General features: G+C 33.1%; 1 protein-coding gene across 4 annotated transcripts in view; it reads left to right on the forward strand.

Moving 5' to 3' along the window:
- The window catches only part of GRID2 (glutamate ionotropic receptor delta type subunit 2), a 1427475-nt gene that overhangs the window by 1082483 nt on the left and 331623 nt on the right, over positions 1–13369 (forward strand). For all 4 annotated transcript variants that reach the window (XM_082461676.1, XM_082461678.1, XM_082461677.1 and 1 more), the window contains exon 10: positions 5808–6005. In XM_082461676.1, the coding sequence (XP_082317802.1) occupies positions 5808–6005 (198 nt within the window). The remainder of the gene's footprint in view (positions 1–5807; positions 6006–13369) is intronic.

Genomic DNA, 13369 nt, shown 5'->3' on the forward strand with positions numbered 1-13369 from the left:
GTGAGTAGAATCGTAAGGAATTTCCAGTGACTCATTCCTAGTTTTGGCCATCCTTGCATTCTGTGAAGTCGTGCATATTGAAACCTCTGAACAGCCCTTAGTAAAGCCTTGACAGTAGAGCTTGTCGCTTGCACCTATCAAAAATGTCAGATGCTTTTTCCAAACTCTATCACTAGCAAGCAATATTGAATACTTATTAAATATGGGAATTAGCTACAAAATCTGCAAGTTGCAGTGTTGTAAATCAACTAAGCAATTAGCGTGAGATTTTTTAAGTGACTGAATACAAATTCAGAATTATGAAGTTATTATCTAATAACCCAACAAGTGATGTGAATAAATCCTTGCTAATATGAAAATTATCAACCACTGAAACACTTTTCTATAAGCGGGTCTATGGCTTCTCATGCTAATGCACTTAGATTGATAAACTACAGGCATTCTGTGAAAGCTTCATTTATTCCAGTTGCTGAGGATTGTTCTTAGAGAACCTGTCATCCAAATGATCAGCAAATCGAAGTCTGCAATTTGTTTTCATTTAATAGGCAGACAGGTTTTCACCAGTTTAGATTCAGTCCTATTAATACTCTTTGAAACTAATTGCTGGGAAATGAATTTTAAAGGCAGCATTTTATAATTTCTCTTTTTCTTCCTGCTGTCCCTATAACAGAAGACAGAAAGGCACCGGTACACACTTTTAAAATATATGTTAAATAGGCACAGGCCATAATCTCCTGTCATCTGTATGGTTGCAAAGGACCCTTAGTCCTCACTGCCACAATCCATTCTACACTCTTCTCTCAAAATTATGTTCTGATTATGCCATTTCCCTTCCACAAAGCTCCAGTTGCCTGCCAAATAAAAGACAGTAACCTTAATATGGTTTCAACACCCTCCATTATCTACTCCCACTTAACATACTTTTCTTTATTTTTGTTTATATTGCAATATAACACCCATATAGAAAAAAGTTTAAACCATTAATTGATTAATAGTAAAGTAATATCCAGGTAACCACTGCCCAGAACAAAAACACCAGAATATCGTCATTACCGCAAGAGCCGTCTTTCCTTGTGTATCTTTCTGATCATACCCTCTCCAGCATCCCAGGGCCAACCACCCGGAGCTGATTACTTCCTTGATTTTCTTTATAGTGTCTCCACTATGTACCCTTAAATACATAGTTATTTTACCTGTTTTTGAATGTTACAAAAATGGAACCAAACTGTTTTCTTGGAGTATTGCTTTTTTCACTCAACATGATTCTTGTAAACATTCATTTGTGTTACTGTGTATCGCTCTACTTTCTTCAATTTTAAGCTGTTTATTATTACATTACATCGATATACCACAATCTATTTACTTTTCCATGTTGACAGACATTTGGATTTTTAGATTATTTCCAGATTTGGGCTATTACAGACGATGCTGCTATAAACGTTCCTGGGCATATATTTTGGTGCCCAAGATTCTCTAGTGTTCATACCCAAGGGGTGAAATTGCTAGGACATAGCTATCCATATCTTCATACTAGATAAATGTGTATGTAAATCTCAAAACCAGGCAAAATTAACTGCATATAAGGATTTTCAATCTCTACTAGATATGTAAAATGTTTTGCAAAGTGGCTGTGCAAATTTAAACATCCAGCAAAAGTCATGATAGCTCCTATTTCCTCATATCCTTAACAGTATTTGTATTATCATACTACATTTCTTTCTGCTTCTCATCTCTTACCCCTTCTTTTTGGATTTTCTATTTGTTTATTCCTTCATACCCTGGGTATTAGTTCTGACCTATAACAGGTCACTAATTCTCTCTTCATCTGTTTCTAATCTGCTGATAAACTTTGTCAGATAGTTATTAACTTTGGACATTGTCTTTTCTAATGCTTACATTTCTGTTTAGTTCTTTTCAAATTCTACAATGATACTTCCTTTAGTTTCCAATTTTCTGCCAAAAAAAGTTTTCCCCTTATTTCCTTAAAAATAATAAACATAATTTTTATAATATGCATCTGAAAATTTTAGTAACTGAGTTCTTGAAAGATCTGTTTCTGTTACATATTATTTCTGCTGGTTCTATATATGAAATATAACTTCCTGTTACATGATATCTTTGACTTTTGTTGTGGACATTGTATTCAACCAATTGTTTGAAGGGATAATGTAAGACCTAAAATGAAAATACCTACTTCCTAGAGGATTGTGGGTTTTTTATTTTTCCTTCCTGTCAGGAATCTGGAGTCTATCAGTCTCACACCACCTTAAACTTCATTAAAATATGAAACAAATTATAGCATCTTAGATTTTAATCCATACATTGAAAATTTTGAGGTCCAAAAAGATAATATTGAAGTAAGTTGAGTTATGATGATGCCTTCCTCTCTGTAACTTATTGTGTGACTTTGAGTTGAAACTTTTGTTTCTAGTTTTTCTTATCTGTTAAAATAGTACATGGCTTGTAACCCCCAAAATGGTGATTTTCCTTTTTTTACAGTTTCCTTTCTATTTCTCTTATATTCTGTTTGTACCAGTTATACTGCAGGTTGCTTGAGTTTTGCTTTATGTTTTTTGAGTACATAGATTTTCCAATACCTGGTTATGATTATTTTGAAAGTGGTGTCCATGGCTTTTTACCATATCTCTCACTATATTGAGTGTAGTAATTTGATGCATTGACTGCTTAATGCATGTTAAATGGATAAGTCAATGAATGAATAAATTTTGGAAATAGGTGCATTAATAAAAGTGATTAAACCAAGCTCAGTATTGCCGTAGAGAAGGAACAAGTATCTTTTCTATTATAGGTCCCAGAGCTTCAGTCTAATTTCTGTTGCTATGTTTACCTGTCCAATATATTGGCTGATTGTCCTCATAAAACACAAGTGGTCTGAGGTAGGATTTATGCATAGTGATCCAAATGTGTAATAGAGCTTAAAAACAAAGCTTAAAAACATTGATCTAGAAGAGAAGTGATAAGATGTAATAAAAGTTTATTTAGGATGTACAATTTAAAAAGCATGTTCATCAACAGTCTTTAAAACAACCTTTAATATAACCATTTTTATTCTGTAACTTTAATCATTTGTAGCTGATGTTGCTAGAAGCAGATTTTGACAACAAACTTCTGAAAGGGATCCATTTGCCTAGGGATTTACTTATAAAGTTGGAATTAAGTCATTTCTAGGGGGAAATTCAGCATATTAAACAAATATAACATAATCTAACATATTAAACAATTGTTCTAAAGATAATCAAATCAAATCTGATAAAATGAAAAAGAATCACTATTTCATATGAAGGCATACATTTGGATATTATTTTTGCCACATAGAGCAGTTAGCTCTGCATTATAATTAATTAGTCTTCTTAATTTTTTGTGTCACCTTAAAGAGTGGTTTTCCATATCCTGGTGATTAAGTTGCTTCTGTGCCTAAGAGATTTGTTAGATTTTAAAGACCATGGATAAATAAAGAATACATATGGTCCAAAATTATTGGTAGAGGAACCAGTCAAATAATAAGATTTTTCATGAAGCATCTTTCCATTGGTTTGTCAGTGGATAGATGTTCAAAATATAGAAATGAATGAAATGTGTGTAAGGAAATAATTACATGCTGTCTGTTGCCAGCATGTTTAACATAATATAAGCAATCAATTCCCAATTAATTCTAGAATTTCCTGATCTTATTTACATGCTCTCTGAATATGATCTTTATTTTGGAATTTCTTTAACCCATTCTGAATCTAATAACTTCATTAGAGTATTTGTGCAATGCATAGTCATTAGCTAGGTCTGTGTTTTGTCCAGACAACCAAATGGACAGAAGCAAATTTTGCCATATTAGCGGGAAGTTTATATTTGGAATCAAGAAGATGTTCTGTATTTTATACATTGTATTAACGGATTTGTTGAATTTTTACTTTTCATTCATTTGATATCATTTAGATTAAAATCAGAATTGTTAGAAATTTTCATTCATTCTCAAAACCTCTCATCTATTGATATATCAATCTGTCATTATTCATTAGCATCAAATACTGCTAAAACAGGAAAAAAAAAATCAGGAGCTTAACAACAAGAAATTGAAATTTAAAATTTTTCTTATATTCTAGAACCCTAGAAAGTCAGTCAGTCTTCTGTAGCATTTCAAGTTCCAAGGACATAGACTTCTTCGTCTTATTTTTCTATTATGTGTTATCTAAGATACTTAACAGAGCTTCCAGCCAATACGTGTTCATAAGTAGAAAGGACAGAAGAACAGTTGCACAAAGCACCCTGCCTACATCACATTTGTCAGAATTGGTCACATGGTCTCATCTTGCCTAAAGGGAGACTGTGGATTGTCTTTATTCTCAGTAGTGCTAAAATGAAAGTAGATACATATAATTAATGACAAAGAGGGGAACAAACAGCAGTCACAGCCTTCATCTAACTATTTATTTACTGATTTATTTTACTCTAAGATAAGATATAAATGGTTAAACAAGACCAATTTTTTTTAAATAGTACCAGTAGTTTAGAAAAGTAAGATTTTTTAAAAATTACAAATAACACAATATCAACATAGTTATAGATGAGCATCATGATCTCCTGGGTATCCAAAGTGAAAGGGGATAGCTAAATAATTATTCACATTTTCATTATTTTAAAAAAGGCATTACTGACACAAAATGAAGCTCTCTTGGCTCTGAACAATTTAAAAATTTATCTCATGGTAATTTTTATGGGAAAACTGAATGTTATGGTGGACAATATTCCTATAATGGATGCAGTGATTTTATAAGGCGCTTACTTAGTGTCTTTGAGTAAGAGCCAAAAACAAAGTATTATTTTACCACTCAATGAAGGCTATTTTGTGAGTCCCTAAGGAAAAATGATCCAAGGATAAAATCCTTGGGTATTCTGGCTTAGACCCAGGATAGATTTTAACCTGCCCACAGGGCTGGGTGGATATACACACTGTGGATGGTTATCTGTAAATATTACTGTTGTTGAAAGATTCCTGAACAAGTTTAGGAAATTAAGAAATAGATTATCTAATTTTCTGTAGTCTACCAGCATGTGTCAAACCAATTTACCGCTCTTAACACCAGGTGTTCTAAAAAGTGAAAGGGGACTATTTGTTAACTGTAAGAGGGCAACAATGCAAAAAGATGAAAGAGGTGGAAATTGAAACCAATTTGCTGAATTTACTAAATTACACAAATTACCCAAAAAGTAAGTGAATTTCTCATAACAGTAGTAAAGAAATTACTTTTGCAATGAAATGTGTGTTTATATCCAAGTTTCAGAATTACTTAGCAAATAACTCCCAGTAAATGTGATGTTATAAATTTTAGCTAAATTATATGTTCTTAGAATTTTTTGATCTTTTCAAAAAATTCTATGTAGATTATATCTATTAAAATATTATTTTACATATTTTGACATAAATAAACAATAACTGCCTGAGGAGAGAAACAAATTCATGGTCTCCTAAATATGATTTTATTATTGATGAATCTTAGGTTGGTCCTGAGATGGCAAGAAACATGAATTCATGGTTCCTGAAGTTTTATAATCACTTTCATCTAATTTTTGATATGGTAATAATTAAATGAGAGCTGACAAGAAACTGGGTGATTAAACATTGTTTGATAAAGTGATGCATTAATAACACATAAGTTATATTTCTAAGTTATTCTCTCACAGTGCAAAACCAATTTTTAGACTGTTTGTAAGCAAAACTCTTTGAAGAATTAATCTTTGCTTTAAGGGAGCAATATCGATTGACATCAAGGATTTCTCTTATTTCCATGTAGGAAGAACCTTTTGTAATGGTCTCTGAAAATGTCCTGGGTAAGCCAAAGAAATACCAAGGCTTCTCCATTGATGTTTTGGATGCCTTATCTAACTACCTGGGTTTTAACTATGAAATTTATGTTGCACCGGATCACAAGTATGGAAGCCCACAAGAAGATGGGACATGGAATGGCTTGGTGGGAGAACTAGTGTTTAAGGTAAGCATTTATTTGTTTGTTTGTCTGTTTATCACATATCTAAAGGTTGACTATAACCCTTGGCAACTAATTTCATACAAAATAAGTGTAAGGCAAAGCATTAGGTGGCGGTGTTGAATCAAATCTCACCAATACTATTTCATGAACTTTGTGGAAAGAAAAACTGATGAGGGCTTCCCTGGTGGCGCAGTGGTTGAGAATCTGCCTGCCAATGCAGGGGACACGGGTTCGAGCCCTGGTCTGGGAAGAACCCACATGCCGCGGAGCAACTAGGCCCGTGAGCCACAATTACTGAGCCTGCGTATCTGGAGCCTGCGCTCCGCAACAAGAGAGGCCGCGACAGTAAGAGGCCCGCTCACCGCGATGAAGAGTGGTCCCCGCTTGCCGCAACTAGAGAAAGCCCTCGCACAGAAACGAAGACCCAACACAGCCATAAATAAATAAATAAATAAACCCAAAGTTTAAAAAAAAAAGAAAAACTGATGACAATATAAAGCTAAGTTTTAAAATATTTCCTATAATAGAAAAGTATTTACTGCAGGTATTTACCTTTGCCAAAGTTATACTCCAGACGTTTTGTCAGGATATGGTACATGATGAAGTCACAATGCCTTTTCCAAACACAGTTCATGTCATTGTGTTCTTTTAAAAATGTAATTTCAAAAACTAAACAAATAAGATCCTGACCACTTAGGAACTGATCATTTAGTTTTGGTATCTAAATAAGGTAAATCTATTCTTACTTGTATTTTTCTCCTTGTTCTTGCAATTCTCAGAGAAGTATTTAAACTTCTCTATTACTTTATCTCCATTTCTGTCAGTCTTTGCTTCATTTTTTGGAAGCTCTGTTATTAGGAGCATACACACTTTTAATCATCATGTCTTCCTGCTGAGTTGTTGAATAGTCATGTTTAGGTCTATAATTTACTATTTGATTTCTGTGTATCTTATTGTTTCCCTCTGTTCCTTCTTTTCTTGCCTTCCTTTGGGTTAATTGAATATTTTTAGTGTTTGATTTTATTTCCCTCTTAGCTTTTTAGCTGTATTTCTCTGTATTTTTGTTTGTCTATGGTTAGTCTAGAGTTAGTAATGTGCATTCTTAACTTATCACATTCTATGTAGATTAATATCATACCACATCACATTAAAAAATGTAAACATACAGCAATATAATTCCATTTATACATATTATATCCTTTGTGTTATTATGGTCATGTATTTATATTTATGAACTCCAAAGTAAAATGTCATAGTTTTTGATTTAAACAGTTGACTTTCAAAGGTATAAAGAGGGGGGAAAAAGACAGCTTCTGATATTTAACTATTTATCTATTTACTATTTCTGTGGTTTTTTATTCCTTTCTACATATCTGAGCTTCTGGCTGGTATCATTTAGTTCAGCCTGAAGAACTTCCTTTACAGTGTCTTGAAGTCCAGTCCTACAAGTGGCATATACTCTCAACTTTAGTTTACCTTAAAATTTCTTTGTTTATCCTCAGTTTTAATAATATTATTAGCAAATAACAAACTCTGAGTTGACAGGTTTATTTTTGCTAGATACTTTCTGTCTTAGTGTTTTCAAGTGGCACTGCTGATTCTGATTTATGTTTGACAAGAACACTGAGAGTCTCAGAACACAGTCACTTATAATCAAAATATATTTTTCCTCATACTTTTTTATTATCTAAGAAGAAAATTGAAGATGAAATATTATTATTCCTAAAATCAAGGCTGGTGATTTTAAAGCAAGAGCAACTTTTTATTTCAAAAATCAAAATAAAATTATCATTCAACAATTTTTCATACAATAATAAATGTTTTTATTATTATTTCACAGTATAATTGATACATAACATTATATTAGTTTCAGGCGTACAACATAATGATTTGATATATGTATGTATTGCAAAATGATTGCCACAATAAGTCTAGTTAACATTCATTACCATACATAAAGTTATTTTTAATGTTCATGACTTTAAATACGCCATTCTATTGTCTTTCGCCAAATATTGTTTCTGATGAGAAGTTAGCCATCATTTGTACTTTTGCTCCTTTTTTATAGTGTAGGGGTGGCCGTTTTTTAATTCTCTTTTCATTTTTGATGTTTTGATGTTTAGCTATGATTTTCTTTGTATTTATCTCTGTTAGGGGTTCACTGAGCTTCTGGGATATATTTCACTAAGTTTAATAAATCTTGACAATTATTTATACAAATATTTTTTCCACCCTCTTCTCTTTCTCCTCTGTACTTGAGGCTCAGAAAACATTCAAGTTAGACCTTATTAATGTTGTCTCTAAGTCACTGAGGTCTTGTTTATTTCATCATAATATTTTACTCTCTGATCTTTAGATTGGGTAATTTATCATGATCTGTTTTCAGGTTATTGATTCTTTCTTTGTCATCTCCAATTTCTGTTAAGTTCATTTGGTAAATATTTTATTCTAGGTAGCTAGAATCTTTCTTATGCTTGTATTGGTTTGGAGTCGGCCAAGGATTTGAGGGAAGTTTATACATAGATTTTTGGGCTTATTTCCCTGTGGCTCCCTCCTTTATGTGAGTCCTCTTTTGATTTCTGCACAGTCTGGCTGCCTCAAACACCATCCTCTGATGCATTAAGCTAATAAGACTGACTTTCTGCTTGAGCTCTAGCTACCCGTTGTTGCCTCACTGAGGTGGGTCCTCAATGAATGCGCCATATAAAAGTAGATCTCACCCAAAGCAGCTACCATCTTTAAAGGGTTGAGTACTCTTCAGTTTATGCCTGCTTTCAGCTGATATGCAATCTGTTCAATGTGTGTTTTTTAAACATTTCATCCAGAATTTACAACTGTTACTCTTTGTTGGGTTAACCCAATAAAAAATTATTCCACCATTGCCAGAACTGGAATTATTTCTGGAATACTGAAAAGTATTCAGAAAGCCAAAGGATCTAAGTTGTTTCTAAGAGATGTAGAAGAGAAAAAAAATAAGAGGTTTTGAAGACAGTGGTAGGAAAAATAATAAAGCTGTTTTTCATATCCTTTAAAACTTTAGTAACGTCAGTTTATTTAATAAACCTATTACATATGGAATTTTTTTTGCAAAAGGTTAATAGAAATATTTTAATAGGCAAACAGGAATCATCAATCCTCATCTCTCTTATAAAAACTATGACTATTTATCTTATATTCCTTTATTATAAAACCACAAAACAAGCGTTCTGTCTTTGTATTTCTGAGGGGTCCTGCCTGAACTGAATCCAAATAAGCAATTATATTAAAATAAAGATAAACAAAAGGAAAAGGCATTATGCAAGTTTATTCTATAGATATAGTAGATAAAAATCCTTAAGAATTATCACGCACACCTAGAGGGGTGGGATAGGGAGGGTGGGAGGGAGGGAGATGCAAGAGGGAAGAGATATGGGGACATATGTATATGTATAACTGATTCACTTTGTTATAAAGCAGAAACTAGCACACCCTTGTAAAGCAATTATACTCCAATAAAGATGTTAAAAAAAAAAAGAATTATCACGCTAACAAACTTCACTTACTAAATGCAAGTTAAAAGTAACAAGCATTATAATTAGTCTAATGTTGGTGCTGTTTTTAATTTGGTTGTGTGCTTGCTCCAGTTAGTTAAATTTTTGAGATTTGCTTCCTCACCTATGAAATGAGGAATACAAGTATGTTAGTGGGAAGATCACTACCAACTATAATTTTTTTTAAAACACTTTAAGAATTTATTGCATAAAAACCACACACAAGCAATTGTATGTTGTTCTTCATAAACAGTTTGTTTTTATTTGCATGTAAGAGCATATCATTATTGTATGATAATGTAAAGTTCAGCAGGGTCCTTTTACATAGCAAAAATTCAGGCTTAAAGAAGCTGACTGACAAATGTATGATTTTTTAGCTGGAAAAAATATAAAGCTATTTATTGCAACTAGATTTTATTTTCTTCAAGAAAATAATTAGCCATTCTGACTAGGCTTTAGGAAATACTTCTTAAGCAGGTAAAAGTGGAGAAGCTTACATAAGAGTTTGTTGGAGCAGGTAGAGAGAGGGGAAGAAAACTGAGAGAATGTAACTAATGAGAACATGCTCTATAGCACAGGGAACTCTTACTTAATGCACTGTGGTAACCTAAATGGGAAGGAAATCCAAAAAGGAGGGACTTTTGCTGTACAGTAGAAACTAACACAACATTGTAAGGCAACTATACTCCAATAAAAATTAATTTAAAAAAAAGAAAAGAAAACAAACTTATGGTTACCAAAGAGAAGAGGTGGGGGGGAGGAATAAATTAGGAGGTTGGGATTAACATATACACACTACTATATATAAAATAAATAATCAACAAGGACCTTCTGTATAGCACAGGGAACTCTAGTCAATATTATATAATAACCTATATGGGAAAAGAATCTGAAAAAGAATCGATATATGTATATGTATAACTGAATCACTTTGCTGTCCACCTGAAACTAACACAACATTGTAAATCAACTATACCCCAATATAAAATAAAAATTAAATTAAAAAAATGAAAGCAACAGGAAGATAACATTTTCAGAAGGAAAGGGCAGTCATTGTATTCTATTACTAATAGAGATGTATGCTCTAATTTTCAGCAACTTAAAATGTCAATTCAAGTATACAAATAGTAATGCAGTAAAATATCATAAAGTAATTTAGATTATCCAACAAGAATCATCATTAAAATTTTATCAGGATCATTTACCCCTGTAAAGCAAAATAACACTATTGAAATGGCATAATAATGTTATGACAGAGTTTCAGAAAAGTGAGCTTATTATTGTTATATATATTTGACTAGTGTAGACATTTTTCATGAATCTAAGTATATTTAAAATAGCAGTAAATCTTGCCATTGAGTACCTCTATACATGACATAAGACTTCTAAAATTAACAAGACTCTCTGCCTCCCTAAGGGGAAGCCAAAATTAAAAGAATGTTTTCTAGCGTATTTGTCACGATGATTATGGAAAAACCCATTAAAAAGAGTCAGAGAGGGAACATGGGAAGTATCAGAGGCTTAAAAATAATGGAATAAGTTACATGGAAACTATCAATAGTTGCATGTATACAAAATTTTAAATCATCAATAAATCAAAAACAATAATAACTAAATTAAATTACAAATGATAGGCTGGAAAATATTTGCAAAAGTATGATGCATTGTTAACCTCACTGCTTCACTGCTTCACCTACATGAAGAAGTATAAAATCCATAAGAAAATACTAAGATCCCCATAGGTAAAGCTATAAAAGATATGAACTAGACTTGCAAAAGAAGAAAAGAAGAAACTGATAGATAATAAAAATCTAAAAGGAAATCTAGTGTAGTGGAGTAGGGCAATTAATAAAGTAAAAAAATAAAGTAAGTAGATGAAATATGAATGTTTAGTGCTTTTATAAGGAAAGAGCTGAAACTTTGTGTTATATTACTTGGAATTCTTTTATATGCTGTGTTTTATAATAAAAAATAGAATATCATTGGAATTAGAAGCACATATTTCAGTCAGCAATATACTTGACAGCAGTGACAAGAAAGGTACCATAGGGAATGAAAAAAAACATAGTTTGAAATGGACCAAATAATAAATATTAACACTTATGTAGAGCTTACTATTGCCAAAGCACTCACACAACCCTATGAGGTAGGTAGTACTATTATCCCAATACTGTGTATGATGAAACAGAGTTAGGGAGCTAAAGTAACTTGCCCATGGTCACTTAGCCAAGTTGTGGAGAATTCGTGATTCAAACCCAGGCAGAGTGGATCCAGAGTCCCAGTGCTTATCCCCCTTGACCAGCTAACAGAGAGGAACAGAGTTCTAGTGTAAGTTTGGTCTTAAAAGCATTTTAATAAACCAAATTACAGACAGTGAGGAAAATAATACTCAGAAACAGTTCAACGCAGGTTTTAAGACCTGCAAATTCCAAGAAGGTTCAGATGGAGTTTGGCTGAATATGAATCGAGGATCAAAAAATAAGATTACATAGAGAAGGATTGGGGGGGTGACAAAAAACATTTGCATCTTTAAACTTCTCAAAAAATCTCACTTTTTATCTCAAAAACCTGTTCTTCTTTCCCTTTTTTTAAAAAAATTAAAGCTCCTTAGAAAGGCATCCATTATTTTCTGAAGTTTATGTCTCAATTCCTACATTTTGTCATACTCCATATAGATCGCATTCAGCTTCAATCTGCTTTGGCTGGCCTCACTCACTTCATCTTCCTATATTTTCAACACCAGCTAAACTCATCCTTTGTCCCATAAGGCTGTCAAACTATTCCCATTTTTTGATAATTCTGTCTTCTGGGTATATCTGTTTCACTTTTCAAATGACCCTTTGCGGGGGAAAAAGTATATATATATGGAGAGAGAAAGAGAGACTGACCTCTCCCCTTTTCTTTCCATAGTCCCTCTTTTGGAACCAGAGGGCTGAGGTTGTGTTTACTTTATTTTGTATGCCAGGCAGAATGCCCTATATTCATCCTTTCATTCCCCATGTGTTTTTGAATGCATGGTATGTTCTGGGCACCGTGCCTAGCATCACAGATACAAAGGAATGGAAGACATCATTCCTGCCTTCAAAGATCTCACAGTGTACAAGGAAGACAAATGTGCAAATAAATCATTAAAGCACAGTGTGATCAATGCCATAGGGTAATGCATGCAGGGTGCCTTGGCAACCAAGGGGTGGAGTGACAGCCTGTGCCTGAGGAGACGAAAAGATTTCACATAAGAGGAGAAATTTGAGCTAGGTCTTGAAGATGAGTAGGAGTGTGAGAAGCAACAGTAGGGATAATTATAAAAGCATGCTTGCCATGCTGAAGAGTTTGGACTTTATCATTTAGCCAGTGAAAATTATAAAAAGTTTTTACATAAGAGAAAAGTGGGATTTAATTTATGTTTAAGAAAGATAACTGAGGTAAGGCCAAGGATGCATTGGAGTGAAGAAGGGAAAAGACAAATGTCTTTTTCAACAATCCAGAGAGGAAAAAAAGGTGTCTAAACTTAACAGCAATAGGAGATTAGCCCCAAAAACTGATTTTGAGGAAGCAATCAATATTCCAAGAAAAAATGACTAGAACTTGGTAAGTTGGAGGAGAAGAGAAAGGACATGTTGAGATTTGGTGAGAAATTTAGCAGAGGAACACGAGCAGATGGACACTCATGGCAGAGACAGGGAAAATAGAAGGAGAACAGATTAGAAAAGGGCGACAGAGATACAGAGCTTGGCTCTAGACATTTTAATTTTAGGATGGCCGAAGAACATCCAAATGGAATTGTCTAGAAACAATTAGTAAATGCACCTGGAACCCATGTGGATGATGTCTAGAGCT

This window comes from Balaenoptera physalus, assembly GCF_965194825.1.
Source record: "Balaenoptera physalus genome assembly, chromosome: 5".
In the NCBI taxonomy this organism is placed as follows: domain Eukaryota; kingdom Metazoa; phylum Chordata; class Mammalia; order Artiodactyla; family Balaenopteridae; genus Balaenoptera; species Balaenoptera physalus.